Below are 22150 nucleotides of genomic sequence, written 5' to 3' on the forward strand. Positions count from 1 at the left end.
TGAGGGAGATAAGGTTTTGTTTATGCCACAATAAATGTCCTGCCCCTCTCTCTATCCATTTATTACGCTTGCTTTTACGATCCTCCTGCCTTTGCTGAAAACTTTATCCTTAAATATCCAATTGGGGTTATTTCCAAGTATTATCCAAATCTGGATAAAGCATTCTTACTGGTGTCATCACACCTGTGAATAATATGAATGTTATATGTGTGAAGCGGGTCCTTAGGTTTTATGTAACAATCCATTATGGATAAAGAATCAATCGAAAATACTTTTTATATAATTACTCTGGTTTATCACCATACATTTTGCAAGGTTCTCAAATGTTATAAAATAGGTTCACTCTAAGTAAATAGATTGAGACATTGCCCAATAACCTGAATAACCTGTTCTATGTTCTAAGCTGAATGTCTGGAACAACAATAATGCAGGCAGCTGGCACGAAACCTATGTAATTTTCTGGTATTTGTTGATTTGAAGTAGGATGGTGCCTGATAGGAGTGGTTTCAAATAACTGAGCATAAAATTTGTGGTCAGAAAACCTTGCTCACAGAAGTAATAAGCATCAATTAGCCTTTTCCACAGAAGCTGCTTTGCAACTGGCTGCAGTAAGCAAACTGGCCTTTATAATCTGGTGAGGACCCTTTTGCCTTTGAGAGTACAGGGCACCTACATCATATACACTAGATCTTGGGACAGTACCAGAAGTGGGACTTTCAGAAATTCGTGTGAGCTATCTTCATCCTACTTTCACTGAGGATGACAATTTCAAAAGAAACCCCTGTGATTCAAACTACTTCATAATTCTTCCTTAAGCCTGGCATAAAAGATTCCTGTCCACACCACTTCCCCTTTACTGTCTTACCTCAAAGGCCCCAGATCACTATCGGATTATAAAATGATATCAAACATCAAACTTTAGTGTGCAATTGAGACTCATTTAAGCTTGGTGAGGGGGCCGAATAACTACCCAACCTGGGCTTGATGTTTATTCATCTATCTACTTAGATATCTAATGGGATCATATTTGACATGGTGTGCAGTTTGTCCCCCATGTTAGTTTTAAATAGCTGTGTTTTTTTTTAAAGCATGACATTACAATGTAGTCCAAAAGTGCACAATTCCTTTTTGTAACAGTGAAATAAGTAAAATGTAACTGAATATGAGATATATCAATCTTGGTAAATCAGAGTGAAGTCTGTGAGGTGCTCTGTGATTGAAGTTAATTATGATGAATTAGTGCTTTCCACCAAGATCTGGGTGCCCAGTTAATTAGCATCCTGGCTCTTTATTATGTCTCTTGTTGCAGGCAATGGTGAATGTAAAGGAGGGGAATGCCAGTGCTACTCGGGCTGGCATGGTGAAAGCTGTAACTGTTCTTCATCCCTGATGTCCTGCAGGACAGACCAGGGTCAGATCTGCAGTGGAAGAGGGATGTGTCTCTGCGGCAGTTGTCGTTGCACTGATTCCAGAGCCTCCGGCCCTTTGTGTGAGGTTTGCCCGACGTGTGAAAATTCCTGTGAAAATAGCCGGTATGCTTGTGCAATTCTCATATATTCACTGTTTCACATTTTTGTATCTAATATTTATTGAAATGAATTAACGACAGCACATATTTTGGCTGATAAGTACCTTACTTATCAGCTCAGGCAACCCAACTAAATCTGTTATGAGATAAATTTACATCGAGAATGAGCATACTACACAAACAAAAGTAACTAAGTGCCTTACCATAGCAAGAACTCTCAATTATTGAACTCTCAAATATTTAAAATATTTTAAACTTTGTTTATAATTTAGTTTTCACATCACTTCCAGGGTAATGAATAAGTGCCACTAAGGCATACAGTATGTGAGATCTTGGGGACAGCAAAACAGAGGAGACTCTGACATACCATTCCCAGTGCCAGGCAAGGTCTGTCTCTATGCATGGTGGTGCACTGCTATGAACTTCCTTTGAATTTCTCCCGGTCTATTGCTGTAACTTCTTAACTGGATGCTCCTTTAACACTGCAGCTCTCACTCACCACGTCCCCAATACCACTTCCAGAATTATAGAAAACATTGGTCCCTATTCACTTGCCACTTCAGTTTTTCTTTTTTTCCATCCTTTCAATCAATAATTGATGGTCTATTTCTCCCCTTTGCATCCCCTGCACCAGATCCGATCTTTCTCTCAGACCCCACAAACCTCTGAGCCTCATGCTTAAGCTCCCTCTCAACCCAACCCCCCATTCTTCAGTCACTCTCCCTGATCACCAATATCATCACCCTTCCACCACCTCATGCCCCAACAATTGATATTGTCTTTCAGTATCCCAATTTTTCATGTTGAACTTTATAAATGCTGTGGTCATCATCTTTAGTCCTCACCACTTACTTGCTCCATGCCCCTTCCTGAACACTATCTCAGACTATACCAAATACTTTAGTGCCTCAAAATATTATTTTGGCACTGACTGCCCAATATTATCTCTATTATAATGACATACTTGCCTAGAATTGTCACTCAATTGCACAAATTATATATAAAATTATGCATATATAAAAATAATTTCCACGGGTTTGATCATACTAGCAACAATCTAGGTCATTAGAACAGGCAGAACCTTACTGCAGCGATGTTTGATCAGCATCAGACGTGCACCTAATGATATCATAGGTCACGCAGCGCTCATCTCCTTCACTGCTGATGGAAATCTGAACTTCTGCAGTAAACCGGCAACCTTTATTGCTAACTCACGTAAAAACTTTGGTTTTAAGCACAATACAAGGTTCAAGAATAAGATACCGAATAAATGGTCTGCACTGTGACATTGATGTTTTGCATACATCTCCAACTTCACTTTTCAAACATTATGAAAAATGAAGCAGTACCTGAAACTAATCAGCCTTTTTAAAAAAAAATCAATGCGAAACTGCCTGCTATGATCACTGGCCCCTTGATCAGTCTGTAGTCTGTACCTTGCAGTGGCTTGGAGCCACTTGGGCCCAGCGGTTGATGAGGCCACTTCCAAGTGAGGGGGATGTTCTGACATATTTGCATATCTCCCCACTTTTCCCTTCCGTGTGTTTTGCCTCACCTCCATTGCAGCCTTTCTTGCAGTAGATCTGTGGCTGCATGTTGGGGTGTTATTTATCTTTTGACTGCCTTCCCAGTGGTCAGCACGGCAATGACACAGCAGCTGCAAGTTCTATGTACAACTTCAGATGAGAACCACATAGATTCCTTTCACATGCATGAATCTATGTGCAAAATGCTGCAGCACTTTTGCATACTTTTACCTACTTTAGCACTAAATACAATACATATTCAGTGCACCAAAAGAGCATGAAATCTAATTTTTAGTTAACTGGTTTCATCTTCAAAACATCACCTGCAACCATTTTCCCCACTGGTCATTTGCTGCTGAAAGTTTGTAATGTGTCTTGACTTTCCTTAAATTTTGTTTCTTATACCCTGTTTCCACCTCAAGGAGTGCCATGGTAAATTTGCCATGTATGGGGAGCCTCCATAATGGATACAAGTTTTTTGAATCAGCAACATTGTTGTGAATCTTGAGCGATAAAACTCTCATATATGTGTAGGCAAGAGCATAAAAACCAAAGTAGATTTCCACCAATTCAGATTGTTTCTGTTATGCCATCTGGTCATGGCTGAACACCACCAACTCCAAGTATTCACCATTACTCCATTTCATTTGCTCAACAAAGTAAAATACCAAATTTTGTTCTGCAGATTTCAGTTGATGCATCATCTTCAGCTTCAGGGAAGACATTTCCAGGTTTCCATTCAATAGTTTCATTCTGAAATGCTATCACTGCAGCAACAACCAAAGAATCCCAAACAAAGCAGATTCAATGCAAACCAGTTTCAGGAAAGGGCAATAAAACAGACTCCAAACCCAAATTTATAGATTTAAGAGGTTTGGCAGCAATCATGCAAAAGACCCATAAAGCTGAAAATGGCGGGGGGGGGGGGGGTGGTGTGGGTAAAAACTACAGTTGCTAGAAATCTGAAATAAAACCGGAAAATGCTGGAACACTCAGCTGATTAGTCAGTGCGTGTGAGTCGAGAAACAGAGTGAATGATTCAAATCAAAGACCGTCCTGCAACCTGAGAAGCTCCATTCACTAACATGGCAATACAGATCCATGTTGGGTGAAATCCGCAATTGATCCTTGGTGTCTTTGTTTGTTGCCCAGAAATGAGGGCCAAACATGCAGTTCAAAGTGTTTTAAGCACCTTATACCCTCCATGTATTTGGCCAACATGAGTTTGTTTGAATGATTCTGGATATGGCTGGAGAGCTTGCACATAGTGACTAATGCACTGGCTAACTGTGTATTTTACATTCGTATTACTCTTTAATTTTCCCTTTCTAGGAAGTGTGTACAGTGTCATGTATTGAACTACTGGGCAGTGTATCCTGCCAATTGCAGCACCTCATGTTCTCAAATGATGGTAGTGGACCATATTTCAGGTATTTGTTGCTTTCTGTATTTTGCTGTTTTGTAATATGGGGGCTTACAAAATGAGTTAAGATTTTTACATCTGCAGTATGATCAGAAAGACTGTTTACAGAAATGCACACTGCCTTGGGGGCTCTGCTTCAGTTTCTTTTTTTTTAACTACCTCCCAACTAGTGTCCCAGTTCTTGCTACTCTTTTATGGTCAACCCAGACTGCCAGAGTTTGGCACTAGATTCACTTTATTCCTTTAGACCAGTACTGCTTGTACGTAACATTCTAAATGAGCAACCTCAATGTATTAATGGTATCAGCATAAAATAACTGTTCAGGAAATGCCTGTGCATGAAAGATCTGATTCAACATAATCTTTATAACACAGAAGCAAATACTGCAGATGCTGAACATCCAGGAAAAAAAGCAACCTACTGGAAGTACTCAGTAGGTCAAGCAGCATATGTGGGTAGGGAAGAAGAGTTAACATTTCAAGCAATGATCTTTCATGATGATTTAGGTATACCAAAACATGGTATTGTGGCAGAATGGAACACATTCTTATTGTCAAATGGTTTGAATATCACTTAAATTCTTAGATAATAATTGTGTAATCACAATGAAAAGAGAAGAAGCAATAAGCAAGACTTTCATTCTCAGTAGAGATGCAAAATTGACAATATTGGATCACTCACCACCCCACCCTCTTAAATGTGTTCCATTGATTTTTAGTCTGTTAAGTTGTATAATGGTCAGTCATTCAATATTGTCTGGTTTATCCCATGAGTAATGTTGATTGACTGTTAACTTCACTGGAACTGAATTTCAGATGTAAAGTACACATAATTATGTTATAACATGTTTAGATCATGCAACTGAGGGCAAAATTTGGCCTCACAGTTCACCAAAAAAGCAGAGGTTTTTCAAATCACCTGATGGGAATCTGGAGAAATACATTAGAGACCTGTGCCATCAATCTCGTTGATTTTGTATTCAGGGAAATGATATGAGAAACCTTCAGTGGAAGACTATCAAAACCCTGTTTTGCTAATTATGTCATTATTTATATTTCATTATCAGAATCTGAGGAAGAAAAATCACAACACTGTGTTTTTCAAGCAAATGATAAATGGTTATATAAATTTAAAATGGTAGCAACTAACACTGAAAAAGAACTTCTTTACATATTGAAAAACCCAGGTGAGTCTTTTATGCAATTGTACAAGGGCATTAGGCAAGATTGAGTTCTTAATCAGTTCTTCACAGTTAATACTTGTATTATATTTAATTACTTTCAATACTCTTTTGTTTAGCTTTATCGATTATTTCATGTCATAGAGTCATACATCACAGAAACACTCACCATGTCCACATCAACCATCAAGTACCCATCTATATTAATCCCATTTACCAGCACATGGTCCAGAGCATTCCACTACTTGCCTTTTTAGGCAGTGCATTCCAGATTGCAACCATCCTCTGGGTGAAAAAAAATCCTCAAATCACTTCTAATCCCCTTATTCCTCACCTTAAACCCATGACCTCTGCATCTGGGGAAAAGTTCCTCACTATCTATCTTACCTATGCCCCTCATAATTTTGTATTTTTTGAGTTGACAAGCTTTTTTCTATACTCAATTTATTCTTGAGTTTTTTGCAGCTGCTTTGAAATAATCTTGTAGTTCATTTTGCCCTGTGCCATGGCTAATAAAGTCTGTTTAAATGTTTTCCTCTGAAGCATAAACTGCTTCAATCTTTTCTCACATTATTCTTTGCGCATGGAGATTAATATTAGAGCCATAGAGTCATTGAGAGATACAGCAGAGAAACAGGGCCTTTTGCCCACCAGGTTAATACCAACCACCAGGCACCCATTTTTGCATGAATCCTAACCTAACCTATTTTATTTGCCCTGCATTCCCATTAATCCCCCCTTCCCCACCCCACCCCGGATTCTACCACTCTACAATAGAGGCAATTAACCTACAACCTGCACAATTTGGAATAGTGAAGTACATCAGCGCATCCAAAGAAACCCACATTGCCACAGGGAGAACACGCAACTCCACACAGACAGCACCCCAGATCAAGATTCGATCTGGGTCACTGGAGCTATGAGGCAGCAACTCTGCTAGCTGTGCTACTATGCCTCCCTAATCCTATTAGTTTTGTTTCTTAGCTTTTCTAACATAAATATTTGTTTTTAAAAAATTAACTTCGTTGTATCATTAAAGCATAGAAATTAACTTATGTCTGAATTGAGATGCAAATTACCAAATTATGCAAATTAATTTGGTTGTTGAAGGGTCGTATTTGGTTGTTGAATGGTCGTATTCTGAGTGGAGGTCAGTGACCAGTGGTGTACCTCAGGGATCTGTACTGGGACCCTTACTCTTTGTGATTTTTATAAATGACCTGGATGAGGAAGTGGAGGGGTGGGTTAGTAAGTTTGCGGATGACACGAAGGTTGGGGGTGTTGTGGATAGTTTGGAGGGCTGTCAGAGGTTACAGCGGGACATAGGTAGGATGCAGAGTTGGGCTGAGAAGTGGCAGATGCAGTTCAACCCAGATAAGTGTGAAGTGGTTCATTTTGGTAGGTCAAATATGTTGACAGAATATAGTATTAATGGTAGGACTCTTAGCAGTGTGGAGGATCAGAGGGATCTTGGGGTCCGAGTCCATAGGACGCTCAAAGCGTCTGTGCAGGTTGACTCTGTGGTCAAGAAGGCATATGGTGTATTGTCCTTCATCAATCGGGGAATTGAATTTAGGAGGTGTGCAGTATTGTTGCAGCTATATAGGTCCCTGGTCAGACCCCACTTGGAGTATTGTGCTCAGTTCTGGTTGCCTCACTACAGGAAGGATGTGGAAGCCATAGAGAGGGTGCAGAGGAGATTTACAAGGATGCTGCCTGGAATGCGGAGCATGCCTTATGAAAGCAGGTTGAGGGAACTCGGCCTTTTCTCCTTGGAGAGACGGAGGATGAGGGGGGACCTGATAGAGGTGTATAAGATGATGAGAGGTATTGATAGGGTAGATAGTCAGAGGCTTTTCCCCAGGGCTGAATTGGTGGCTACAAGAGGACATAGGTTTAAGGTGCTGGGGAGTAGATATAGAGGAGTTGTCAGGGGTAAGTTTTTTACTCAGAGAGTGGTGAGTGCATGGAATGGGCTGCCGGAAACGGTGGTGGAGGCTGATACAATAGGGTCATTCAAGTGACTGTTAAATAGGTACATGGAGCTGAGTAAAATAGAGGGTTATAGGTAAGCCTAGTAACATGTTCGGCACAGCTTTGTGGGCCGAAGGGCCTGAATTGTGCTGTAGTTTTTCTATGTTCTATGTTCTATATGCATCAGCAGCTATTACAGCTGTTACAGGAAGTCATGTGCAAGAGGATTTTGTGAATAGTAATGATGGCAGTATTGTGTGCTTGGTGGGTGGCTTTGTGTACCTTCCGCTATAACTAGATATGTATTGAATTGTTGTAATGGAAACTAAAGCAGCGACTTTAGAACCTCCTCTGCCCCTCCCCTATCCTCGCAAACACACATTGCCTAAGAAGAACAGAATGTGTGGAAACCTGCAATAATCCAAAACAAGAACAAAATTATTGGAAGAACTGAATCAATCAAGCAGCATTTGTGGAAAGAGAAACCAGTCAACATTTCAGGTCAGTGACCCTTCTCAGAACTGGGGGAAGAGGGGAGGGGTTACAGTTTTCAAAGCAGAGCTGGGGGGAAGCATGAGGTGTAGGGCAAAAAAGCATATGGAGATAGGTTAAAACAGGTCAGGTGATAAGGAACCTGAGGACTGACCATTAGGGAGATACTTTAGAGAAATGAGGTGATAAAGGGGCATAAGCATGATAATGAAAAACAACGAGCGAGCAGTTTATCTGAAGTTGGTAAATTCCATGTTCATTCTAGAAGGTTGCAAAGTGCCCAGACTGTATATAAGATATTGTTCCTCGAGTTTACATTGAACCTCACTAAGGCAGTGGAGGAGGCTGCAAACAGACAGGTTGCAATAGGAGTGGGATTCAGAACTGAAGTGGCATACAACAAGAAGCTAAGGATCATCCCTGTGTACTGAGCACAGATGCTCTGCAAAGCAATCACCCAAGCTGCATCTGGCCTCTCCAGTATAGAGGAAACCAGATAGTGACCACCAAATGCAGTACACTGGATCTGAAGAAGTCCAAGTGAATTGCTGCCTCATCAAGGAGTGGTTGTTTGGGCCCTTGGATAGTGGGAGGGGAAGAGGTGAATGGACAGTTTTGCATCTCCTCCAGTTGATTGGGAAGGTGCCATAAGATGGGGAGTGGTGGGTGTGAACAGAAGAGTGGAAGTAATGAAGTGAGCAGCCCCCGCAAAAATGTAGCGGGGGGGGGGGAGGGTTGGTGGGAAGAGGGAAGATGTGATTGGTGGTATGATCATGTTGGATCTGACAGAAATTACGAAGGATAATAGGATAATACGTTGAAAGCAAAAGCTGGTGGATTGGAAGGTGAGTACCTGGGGAACTCTTTGTTCTATCCCAGGGACAGGGGATGAGAGCAGATGTGGGAAATAGAGGAGATAGAGTTGAGGGATCCATCCATTATTGCAGAGGAGAAGCCCTATTTCAGGAAGAAGGAGGATGTTTGAGAGGTACCAGAGAGGAAGGACTCACTATTGGAACAAATGAAATGGAGACGAAAAACTCAGAAAAAAGAATGATATCTTTACAGGAAGCAAGGTGAGAGGATGTATAGTCAAAGGAGCCCATGGAATTGTAAAATGTGTTGGTGGCTAGTCTAGCTCCTGAGATGGAGGCAGAGAGATCCAGAAAGGAAAGAGAGGTGTCAGAGATGGACAATGTAAATGTGAGAGCAGAGTGGAAATTGGCAGCAAGTGAAGACATTTTCAAGTTCTCTTCGGGTGCAGGATATTGCACCATTGCAGTCAATTATATCCAGTCATTGCAGAAAAGGTTGAGGAAGTGGTCCCAAATAAGCCTGGATTGTTCCATGTATCCAACAAAAAGAAAGATGTCTTTATTATTGCCAATTTAACTCATTTAACTGACTGTGTTGTCCACCTCCTTAACAGTACTCTCTATCACTGCATTCCAGCTTACTTTTGCCTCTATTTCAGACATGCAACACTGTGCCTACCAGAAAACTGCATTGTAGGCAGATTGTGATATCAGTGCATGCATGCTATTGCTTTGAAGACCACTAGATTGAAGGTTACTACCAGCTGGCTCCCTTAATTTTGCAGTTAGTACCCTCTCGTGATCTTGCAGTTATCACTCACTCTTGATCTCACATTAACATGAAAACAAAATATTTATTTTCCATTGCATCAATTTTAACCAGTAAAATGGGTAAAATATTGATTTTAGATCCAAGATTTGGAGCTAGAGCTTTGAAAAGAGGTGAGTCTCCATGTGTGTGCTTGTGAATTTCACCTTGCAAGAGTCCAAACGAGGCACATTTGCAAATTGTTAATAGCTGATTGGCTAATTAACAGCAGCAAATAAAAGGAAGGTAGGTCGAAGCAGAGCAGCTATTGTGTGAGTGGACCTAGAGTTAGAGTCGGGACGGGACTGGACGGGATGGGATGGGATGGGATGGGATTCTTGGCTCAAGAGGCTAAGGTAAGGCTCTGGTAAGTTTCTTTCTTGCTTGCTTTTTGGGGTTTCGTTTGTGCCAGGCCAGAGTAGTGAGAATGGCTCCAGGGTCAGTGGTGTGTTCATCTTGTGAGATATGGAAGTTCTGGGAGACATCTGCATGAGGTGCATCCGGCTGCAGCTCCTCACAGACCAGGTTAGGGAACTGGAGCTACAGCTGGATGACCTTCAACTCATACAGGAGAACAAGGAGTTCACAGATAAGAGCTATAGGGAGGCAGTCACCCCTAAGCCGCAGGAGGCAGGTAGCTGGGTAACTGTCAGGAGAAGGGTGAAAAATAGGCAGGTAGTGCAGAGTACCCCTGTTGCTGTTCCCCTCAATAACAAGTATACTGCTTTAGATACTGTTGGGTGGGGGGAGCAACCTACCAGAGGAAAGCTGCAGTGCCCAGGTCTCTGGCACTGAGCCTGGTTGTGTGGTGCAGAAGGGAAGGGGGGAGAAGAGGAGAATGGTAGTGATAGGGGATTCCATAGTAAGGGGGACAGACAGGAGATTCTGTGGATGTGAAAGAGACTCCTGGATGGTATGTTACCTCCTGGGTGCCAGGGTCAGGGATGTCTCAGATTGGGCCCACAGCATGGTGAAGGAGGAGGGTGAACAGTCAGAGGCTGTGGTACACATTGGTACCAATGGTATAGGTAGGAAAAGAGATGAGGTCCTGAAGAGGGAATATAGGGAGCTTGGTAGCAAGCTGAAAAGCAGGACCTCAAGGGTAATAATCTCTGGATTGCTGCCTGTGCTATGTGCCAGTGAGGGTAAGAATAGGATAATTTGGCAGATGAATATGTGGCTGAGGTGTTGGTGTAGGGGGCAAGGGTTCAGATTTGTTGATCATTGGGATCTCTTCTGGGGAAGGTATGACCTCTACAAAAAGGATGGGTTACACCTGAACTGGAGGGGGACCAATATTCTTGTGGGCAGGTTTGCTAGAACTGTTGGGGAGGGTTTGAACTAGTTTCCCAGGAGGATGGGAACCAGAGTGATAGGTCAGAGGTTGGTGCCTTTAGTGTACAAGTGGATGCAGTATGTAGAAAGACTATGAGGAAGGATAGGCAGTTGAAAGGGCAAAATTGCAGTCAGTTGGATGAGCTGAAGTGTCTACTTTAATGTGAGAAGTATCAGGAATAGGGATGATGAACGATGACGTGGTGGCCGTTACAGAGACTTGGCTGTCACAAGGGCAGGAATGCCTGCTGGATATTCTGGGGTTTAGATGCCTCAAAAGGGAGAGGGACAGGGGTAAGAGGTGGGGGAGTGGCTTTGCTGATCAGGGACAGTATCACACTGTAGAAAGGGAGGACATCCTGGAGGGATTGTCTCTTGAGTCAGTGTGGGTGGAAGTCAGAAACAGGAAAGGAGCGATCACTCTATTGGGATTATTCTACAGAACTGCCCCCCCCCCCCCCCATAGCAGCAGAGACACAGGAGCAGATTGGGAGGCAGATTTGAGAGATGCAAAAATAACAGGGTTGTTGTCATGGGTGATTTCAACTTCCCTAATATTGATTGGCACCTCCTTAGCGTAAAGGGGATAGATGGGGTGGAGTTTTGTTAGGTGTGTCCAGGAAGGATTCCTGACACAGTATGTGGATAGGCTGGCTAGAGGAGAGGCCACCCTGGACCTGGCACTAAGCAATGAGCCTGATCAGGTTTCAGATTTCTGTGGGAGAGCATTTTGGAGATAGTGACCATAACTCCTTTACCTCCTTTACCTTTATCATAACCTTGGAGAGGGATAGGAGCAGACGATATGGGACAGTATTTAATTGGGGGAGTGGGAATTATGATGCTATTGGGCAGGAACTTGGGAGTGTAAATTGGGAACAGATGTTCTTGGGGAAGTGCACAGTGGAAATGTGGAGGTTGTTTAAGGAATACTTGCATGGGTTTCTGGATAGGTTTGTTCCTTGAGGCAAGGTAAGGATGGTAGAGTGAAGGAACCATGGTTGACAAGATGTAGAATACCTTATCAAGAGGAAGAAAGAAGTTTACCTAAGGTTTGGAAAGCATGGACCAGACAGGGCTCTGGAGAGTTGCAAGGTAGCCAGGAGGGAGCTTAAGAATGGACTTAGGAGAGCTAGAAGGGGGCTTGAAGTCCTTGGTGAGTAGGATTAAGGAAAACCCAAGGCATTCTACATCTATGTGAAGAATAGGAGAATGACTAGAGTGAGGATAGGACCGATCAGGGATAAAAGAGGAAACATATGCCTGGAATCAGAAGAGGTAGGGGAGGTCCTTAATGAATACTATGCTTCAATAATCACCAGTGAGAGAGACCTTGCTATTTGTGAGGATGGTGTACGACAGGCTGATATGCTGGGGTATGTTGATGTGAGGAGCATGTGCTGGAACTTTTGGAAAAACATTAAGATGGATAAGTCACTGGGGCTGGATGGGATATATCCAAGGTTATTACAGGAACTGAGGGAAGAGATTACTATGCCTTTGAACTTTGCATCCTCACTGGCCACAGGAGTAGTACCAGATGATTGGAGGGTGGCAGATGTTGTTCCTTCCTTCAAGGAAGGGAGTAGGGATAACCATGGGAATTACAGACCAGTGGGTCTTTCTTCAGTGGTGGGCAAACTACTGGAGAAGATTATTAGACAGGATTTATGGGCATCTGGAGAAGCATAGGCTGATTAAGGACAGTCAGCATAGCTTTGATGGGCAGGCTGTGCCTCAGGAACCTGACTGAATTCTTTGAGGATGTGACAAAGCACATTGATGAAGGTAGAGCAGTGGATGTGGTGTACATGGATTTTCATAAGGTGCTTGATAAGGTTCCTCATGGAAGGCTCATCCAGAAAGTCAGGAGGCATGAGATCCAGGGAAACTTGGCTGTGTGGATCAGAATTGGCTCACCCATAGAAGAGGGTGGTGGTAGATGGAGCGTATTCTGCCTGGAGGTCGGTGACCAGTGGTGTTCCGCAGGGAACTGTGCTGGGACCCCTGCCCTTTGTGATTTTTATAAGTGACTTGGATGTGGAAGGGTGGGTTAATAAGTTTGCCAATGACACGAAGGTTGGTGGTGTTGTGGATAGTGTAGAAGGTTGCTGTAGATTACAACAAGATATTGATAGGATGCAGAGCTGGGCTGAGAAGTGGCAGATGGTGTTCAACCTGGAAAAGTGAAGTGGTACACTTTGGAAGATTGAATTTGAAGGCAGAATACAAGGTTAATAGCAGGATTATTAGTGTGGGGAACACTTATAACACTTTGAAGGATCTATGGATGTGGAATACTTGGGATCCACATCCATAGATCCTTCAAAAGTGTTGTGCAGGTCATAGGGTTGTTAAGAAGGCGTATAATGTGTTGGCCTTCATTAGTTGGTAATGTTGCAGCTCTATAGACCTCTGGTTAGACCACACTTGGAGTATTGTGTTCCATTAAGGTTGCCTCATTATAGGAAGGATGTGGAGGCTTTGGAAAGAGTGCAGAGGAGATTTACCAGGATGTTGCCTGGATTGGAGAGCATGTCTAATGAGGATAGGTTGAGTGAGCTAGGGCTTTTCTCTTTGGCGAGGAGGAGGATGGGAGGTGACTTGATAGAGGTGTACAAGATGATAAGAGGCATAGATCAAGTGGACAGTCAGACTTTTCCCAGGATGACAATGGCTAACACAAGGGAGCATAATTTTAACGTGACTGGAGGAAGGTATAAAGGGGATGTTGGGTAAGTTTTAGTGGTGGATGGATGGAATGCACTACCAGGGGAGGTGGGGGCAGATACATTCAGACATTTAAGAGACTCTTGGATAGCCACATGAATGATAGAAAAATGGAGGGTTATGTGGGAGAGAAAGGTTAGATATTAGAGCAGGATAAAATGTTGGCACAACATTGTGGGCTGAAGGGCCTGTACTGCACTAATGTTCTATGTCCTATGACTTTTCATTGATTGAACAGGCAGTAAAAGGAAATATGGAGTTTAGACTGTTTAAAATTCAGGAGCTAGAAGAGTGTAATCTTATGATGCTGTGAAGTAGTAGAATGGATTGCTATTGGTAATGATTAAAGCTGGTATGATCATATTTAACAACATTTAAGAACATATTAGGATCGAAGGAAAGAAGAATAAAAGATGTGTCAATACTGTAATTACATGGGACGTAGGGGTATTAATCACCCACACATGCTGCTTAGGTTGAACAGCTGCTTCCTTAAAGTACTTCCCATGTAATTTATGCTTGCCCTTATTTCTAATGTTTGTCTTTCAAATTATTTGTTTTATTCATGTTAATCAGCAGAATGTCCTTTGATAAGTAAAGCAATTGAGAATAAGCAATAGAACCTGTGAGTGGCTTTGTTTATATTTGCTTTTACTGCAAGTGGGGAAGTAGTGTTACAATTATGTAGTGTATTGGTGTGGCCACACCTGGAACACTGTTTAAGAAAGGATCTACTGGCATTGGAAGCAGTCTAATATAGATTCACTCAGCTAATTCCTGGGATGAGAGGGTTGTCCTATAATGAGCGGCTAAAGAAATCAGACCTATATTCTTTGGAGTTTAGAAGAATGAGTTAATCTTATTGACATGTATACCCTCCTGAGGGGAGTATGACAGGGTAGATGTCAAGATGTTTAGGATCAATGAAGGGAGAGTAGTAGATGTCGTGTATATGGATTTCAGCAAGACATTTGATAAGGTACCCCATGCAAGGCTTATTGAGAAAGCAAGGAGGCATGGGATCCAAGGGGACATTGCAATGTGGATCCAGAACTGGCTGGCCCACAGAAGGCAGAGTTGTTGTTGAAGGGTCATATTCTGCATAGAGGTTGGTGACCAGTGGTGTACCTCAGGGATCTGACCTGGGACCCTTGCTCTTTGTGATTTTTATAAACTACCTGGATGAGGAAGTGGAGGGATGGGTTAGTAAGTTTGCAGATGACAAAGGTTAGATGTGTAGTGGGTAGTATGGAGGGCTGTCAGAGGGACATAGGATGCAAAGCTGGGCTGAGAAGTGGCAGATGGAGTTCAACCCAGCTAAGTGTGAAGTGGTTCATTTTGGTAGGTTAAATATGTTGGCTGAGTATAGTATTAATGGCAGGACTATTGGCAGTGTGGAGGATCAGAGATCTTGGTCTGACTCCATAGGATGCTCAAAGCAGCTGCACAGGTTGACTCTGTGGTTAAGAAGGCATATGGTGTATTGTCCTTCATCAATTGAGGAATTGAATTTGGGAGCTGTGAGGTATTGTTGCAGCTATATAGGACCCTGGTCAGACCCCACTTGGAGTACTGTGCTCAGTTCTGGTCACCTCACTACAGGAAGGATGTGGAAGCCATAGAGAGGGTGCAGAGGAGATCTACAAGGATGCTGCCTGGATTGTAGAGCATGTCTTATGAAAGCAGGTTGAGGGAACTTGGCCTTTCCTCCTTGGAGTGATGGAGGATGGGGGGAACCTGATAGAAGTATATAAGATGAGGTATTGATCAGGTAGATAGAGGCTTTTCCCCAGGGCTGAAATGGTGGCCACAAGAGGACATGGGTTTAAGGTGCTAGGGAGAAGGTATAAAGGAGATGTCAGGGTAAGTTCTTTTTTCGTTCAAAGTGGTGAGTGTGGAATGGGCTGCTGGCAACAGTGGTGGAAGTGGAAATGATCAGGTCTTTTAATAAACTTTTGGATAAGTACATGAGCTGAGGGGAAAAAAGAGGGCTATAGGTAAGCCTAGTAACTTCTAAGGTAGGGACATTTCAGCCCACAAAACTGTGCCAGACAGGCCTGAATTGTGCTGTAGGTTTTCTATGTTTCTAAACTCTAATGAGGGGACATAATTACAAGGTAAGGAGATGTTCCTTTTAAAACTGAGATAAGTAGGAACTTCTCAGATGATGGTGAATCCTTAAATTCTCTACCCAGAGGGCTGTGAAGGTTTGATCATTCAAAAAGGTAGACACTTTTTTTTGAAACAATGGAATGGAGAGCTGTGAATGGGAGGAAATGAAGCCTGTGGCAGATTAGCCACAATCATATTGAATGACTGGGGAGGTTTGAGGAGCAGAGTGGCCTGCTCCTGTTTCCTTATGTTCTTCTGTTCCAATAGTCAAATAATATGGCTTCTGCATAATTAATAAAAATATTTTTTAATATTTTGTCAAAATACTTTCCATGATTAATCCTAAAATTCCTAGTCATTTTATTAATGCCGAACTCCAATAAGTGCTCCAGGCTTGTTTGATTTTTTTTTGTTCCCACTTGAACAGTCCAAGTGTTGGTAAATGGGATTAGTGTAGATGAATAATTAACAGTCAGCATGGATATGTTGGGCTGAAGGGTCTGTTTCTCTGCAGTATGACATTATGGCATGAGTTCAAAACTTGTAACAGAAGTGCTGATAGGAAAACTCTGCACCAAGTGCAAAGCTGGAGGCAAACCAGCTGTGGTTTGAAGTGATCATCTGAAGGGAGTTCTCTCAATGTACTATTAATAAAGCTTTAGATTATAAGCATATTAATATCAGAAATATTGCTCTGATTCTACAATGAAACATCAACTTATGAAACTTGATTTGTTTGCATTCCCTCACTTTTTATCTATAAAAGTGCTTGGAAACCAATTCTGTCCCATGTTAATTTGGCTTTTTTCAATTATGATGGCACTAAAAGGGACTCTTCTCCACATGAATGCTAGTGAATGTAAAAGCAAATTTATCAAACTGAAAGGGAATGACAGACTACTGTTAATTTGAAGTCATAGTTTGTACAAAAATGAGTTATTTAAATTTTATATAACAAGCTTTTTATAATCTTTATTTTTACTGAACAAGTTCTAAATTGAATGAACAGATTTGAATTTGGTAATTTTTGAATAGAGTGGAATTTACAACCATAGTAATCTGTAAATACACAATAGAACTTGTGTTCTGAAGACTGAATTTGTTTTATTTATAATCCAATGAGTTGTAATTTATAAAATTGATTTATTGTGATTATAAATCCAGCACAAATTTAGATCACTTCAAATATTTCTGAACATCTGATCACAATTACACAAGATTTGAAGTGAATTCAAGTGTGTGAAACACTTCTGTTTTTAGATCCATCTCCAATCTAATTTATATTATTATTTTCCAGAATACTATTCTCGACACAAGATTCTTGCAACATTTCTTATCTTCTCTGTTGGTACAGTTATCACAGGATTAATCATTGTGATGGTAGTCAGGCAGATAATGATGCACTGGAATTCAAATGAACCTACTCACCCTGGAAACAATTGCAAAGTATCTACTCCACAAAAGGTAGAACTAATAGGTTATAGACTTACAAGTAGCCAGAAAGTTTAAAGTTGTTTAAATTACTTCTAGTAATTCATCATGATGGAAATATGCTGATATAAACTACTGAGGGTGTCCTTTTTTTAAGAAAGGAATTCTATTACTGATAGTTCAAATACTGTAGCTTACAAGCATAACAAATCAGAGGAGCTTCACATGTACATTGACAAAGTGCAAGTAATGCAGAACATAGAATTGCAATAGAAACATTGCAAAAATAGTGCAGGATCCCAAACTGTTTAATAGCTTTCAAATCAAATGTTCAGATCACAAGAATGAAGAAGGCAATGCTCATTCCATCTGATTGGACCCATTCAGAAAAGGCAGCACTGTCCACTACCTGCAATATTATCCACTTACTGTATGCAACTTGATTTCTACCAATATTACCTGATGGAAATTCACACTATGGAGTGAAATTATCCTTGGCTGCTAATGCAAAAAAGGCAGCAGAATTGGAAAAAGAGATCTTAAAGTGTAAAATGGGTTGCTGATTCATTATCAATCGCTTTGTGCAATAGTCAAAAATAAATTTCAGCCCTAGGTTTTGATTGCTCTTCATTAACAAAACTTCCTAACATCAATCTATCTTTGTATTTCAAACCTGTACTCATTTATCTTCAGATGACAGCTTAACTTTAAGTCGTGTTCTTCATTTCCTTTTTTATACTATTTACAAATGATGCCCTGTCTCAGTAATCTCCTACTAAGACTAAATACCTTGACTTACTCCTGTCTTTGATAATTTGGTCCTGTGAAATAGAATTTTCCCTGAGAGACCTGCTTCCATGTAGCTGAATACTGGGTTTAACATTCAGTTATCAACTTAGCATTTTATCAAAACATTTTATTTGATAACATTCTTTAATTATCTTAACTATGACTCTTGGAACCAGTCTCTGTGCAATATAATACTTGTAAGCAAATCACTGGAAATAATGGCAATATTATGATTTCTATGATCACTACTAGAGAACAAAGTACAGATTTACTGTCTATTCTGATTATCAATATCCATACTTTGGATTGCTATTTGTTTTTAAATATTTTGAAATTTTTCAGGTATTTTAAATAAATACAGTTAAGTAATACTGATTATCTAAAGATTTCCACAGTGGGTCCTCTATTCATTAAGCATGACTACTAAAATAGCCATGTAAACCTTCATAACACTGGTGTACTTGCTCATTATACTTAAGTACTTCCTAGGCTCTTCCACGAAAGTTAGAGAAAACAGTTCAGAAAATGTCATGGAGTTTCATGCCCCAATATATTTAAATCTCTTTTATTTCTTTGTTTTTGGAAAAGTCTGCACTGTAACAGAATTAGTTGAGTATTTTCACTATCAATTAACATGTGGCAATATCTTGAAATGAGCAATATCAGCTGGTGATGGAATTATCAACCAGAAATAATTGTTCTTGAAACTTATTGACTAGAAATCATAATGCATGTTATTATCATGTGAAATTTGCCTATTCATTTAAAAAATAACTTCTGTCAGCTGCTTTCTTCCATGTTTTCAAATCTAATTTCAAAGTTTGTTTTCTTAGTTCCTTTAAAATTACAACTAAGAATCCCTCTCAACCCTTTGAACTGAACATGAAGACATCTCCTTTTCACTATCTTTCTCTTGATTCCTGTGCTATTTTTATAGGTAACCAATCTATCTAAAATGTACATCACTTTAATCAAAATAAGGGCTGATCTTTAGCTATCCACAGTAGGGAAAAAAAGCTGCAGTGGATCAAGCATCCTATATGCACCCTATTTGATTTTGCTTTTGGGTCAAGTACTACATAATTGCTCTTAAATCTTCAGATTCTGTTTTTAAGTCTTTAGCATTCACTGGGAAGCAGAATCTTCTACAAGTCTTGAGTCTAATAATATATTTATTTAATAACATAAAATAACTTTGATTTGTACCTGTCCATATGTGCAAGTATGTACACTTAAACATATGTTCATGTTTATTTGTGTAATTTTTTGCTTGTAGAACTGTGAATCACTTTTGATGCACTGGAGGTATTCTGTTTATGTAATAGGCATAGAATCAACATTCAGCTTTATAATTTATCAGAGATTACTTAACTTTTACTGAGTCAAAAGCAAGGGCAGTTTTGAAGAAGCAACTGATTAACTACTTATATCCATTGTTATGTGGAAAGGGTTCCATGCTGGAAATGAGTGGTCAGCTAGGACAACCCACTTAATTTCCAGTATTGTGCATATTGTTACATATTGTTTTTATTGTTTTTACATATAACCCTGGAACATGGTAGAAGAGCATTTGAGCCAAATTACACATTCTACTGCATTATTTTAGCAAGGACATTTTAAATTAAGTTTATTATCTGAATTAACAATATTCATAGGAATATCAAATGTATTATGTGCTTTATTATTAACATAAAGAACAATACTTGGGTTGAATTCTCATATACTATGTTTTGTGCTCTTATTATATGTTATAATTATTCTGAAGTTGGTTCAGGTGGCATTATATCTCTGAGCATTAACATTATATTTCATTCTTTAACCAAAATGAGGAAAAAATTAAATCAAAATTATTTTGTTATCTCTGTAGTTTGCATGGTGTTTCATGCTATCAACACATCCCCCATTCTCAGGCTGACAAAAATCCAGGCTTTTCATTTTCTCAGTCATGCCATACACTTAGAAATATGGGTTAATGATACTACTGATGTAATTGAAAGGGTACAAGAATAACTGAAACTTATTCAACTTTTCCTTGAACAACAGCTTATCCTACAATAACACTTAACCAATTATTTCATAATAATTCATTTAATTTACAAGAGTCCTTGGTTAACACTGTGCACTTTAGAAAACAGTATAATCAGCGATTGATGGAACTAGTACAATTTCTCATATTACTGAAATTATAAAATAGCTATTGAATGTCAATCCCCAATTCTAAAATACTCTCAAACTTGCACTAACCATTGATTGAACTTTTCATATTTATTATGAATTCTGATCAGTAGAATAAATCATTTAATGTCTGACTTCTAATAATTTATTTTTTGTATAGGAGATTTTTAGGTTTACACTTCATGACTGTAAAAAGTTATATGCTTAAGAATCTATGACAATAGTTAACATATGTTAATGTTGTTTAAGTGTATTATTACCAAAATGGTTTATTCCTGCAGTCTGACATATTGAAGATGCAATTATCTTCTAAATTGCTGCTAATTAGTCATTGCATGCTGCAATTGGCTGCTTGCTTGATTCCTGCAAATCTCTGATAGAGAAAGTAAATGTCTAAAATGGATGAAATATGATCAGTTAATAAGGGTTCTTTGTTCAAACATAATCTAGACAAACATCAAGGAAAACTGTCTTAAATTATCTCTGGGGGGGGGGGGAGAGGTAATCCAATTTTTCTTGCCAAGTTACGAAGCAAACGGGCTATCCAATTATTTTAGATATTCACACTACATTTTTATCTTAACTATAATAAACATTTCTATTGTCATTAATGAATGCATTTGCCTAGAATTTCAGTCCTAGAACAATATGTATGACTGCAATTGAATTTCTAGTAAAATATATTCAGTGAAGAAAATCAAGGACTCACTACAAAGATAATCAACTTTGCAATTTGCCTTCTGAATGCTTTGTCTCTGATATGCTGTAGATGCTAGAACATGTGCAGTGGTTGCAGCACATGCCTGCATGCAATGTCTGTGACTTTTAACTATTCATACATGTCTCAGTGACAGAACAAGCTACTCATTACATGTGAGGCCTACTTTGGCATTACTTAAAAGGGTCCTGCCAAATAAGGTCCCAGATTGAGTCCAACACTGGATGCCTACCTCAGGTAAGTTCTCAAGTTAAAAGCTTACCAAGAATAGAAATTTTGGGGTAAAATAAGTCATCCTTAGACTGCTCTTCCTCATTAGCCCTTACCCCTCTTAACCCCAAAGGTCATGTCCCCTACCTTTTCCAAAATGAGCACAATACCAAATACTCAGGCCTAAACAAAATATATTTATTTTGTTATTGAAGTTTTGACACTAATTTCACAGGAATATGACAGGTTCATTTGTAGATGGTGATGATACCAGGGCTGAGAAAATTAGAAGTTTGAAACTTTCATTTAATAAACATTGTAGGCTAATACTCAACTGGAATATTGCTACAAATTGCAGACTTTGAATAAACCAATCTGGTTGCTTAAACAACAAACTTAGCACTGAATATGGAAATTTTTTTGTAGCATTGTTTTTAATCATATTTGTAGTATTATTTTTATTTGAGTGGTATTGTTATACCTTAGTACTAAATAGTTGAGACTATTTTCAGAATAAAAACAATAATTATATGTGACATTGTTTATCTTTCAAAATATGCTCCTGTAATTTATCCCAGCAAAGTTATGGCTTTTGTAAATGGATGTCATGTTTCCAAAAGTTCTGTTAAATAAAACTTCATTTGTTGCATGGACAGCAAACAAGTGTGTTTTACTACTTTACTTATCTGGAGAAACCATCAGTGCTTACTCACAAGCCTGAGTCATCCAGTCTAATGCTGCAAACTTCAATGGTTACTTATGAAATATGGTATAACCAGGATCCTGACCTCTTTGCCTCTGTATGCGTCATAAAAATATTCCACTGGCAGCTTCTCACTTGAGGTCACAGTCTCTTCCTGATGATCTGGTATGCTCTCTTAATCCTACTGTCTCTTTCAGAGT

General features: G+C 39.8%; 1 protein-coding gene across 1 annotated transcript in view; it reads left to right on the top strand.

Moving 5' to 3' along the window:
* itgb8 (integrin, beta 8) overlaps nt 1-21888 on the top strand; it is an 82776-nt gene extending 60888 nt beyond the window's left edge. The window contains exons 11-14 of the mRNA XM_052015709.1: nt 1310-1532; nt 4387-4484; nt 5545-5664; nt 17222-21888. Of these exons, the coding sequence (XP_051871669.1) occupies nt 1310-1532; nt 4387-4484; nt 5545-5664; nt 17222-17433 (653 nt within the window). The 3' untranslated portion in view covers nt 17434-21888. The remainder of the gene's footprint in view (nt 1-1309; nt 1533-4386; nt 4485-5544; nt 5665-17221) is intronic.
* The last annotated feature ends 262 nt before the right edge of the window (nt 21889-22150 follow it).

This window comes from Pristis pectinata, chromosome 5 (genome assembly GCF_009764475.1).
Source record: "Pristis pectinata isolate sPriPec2 chromosome 5, sPriPec2.1.pri, whole genome shotgun sequence".
Taxonomy (NCBI): Eukaryota; Metazoa; Chordata; class Chondrichthyes; order Rhinopristiformes; family Pristidae; genus Pristis; species Pristis pectinata.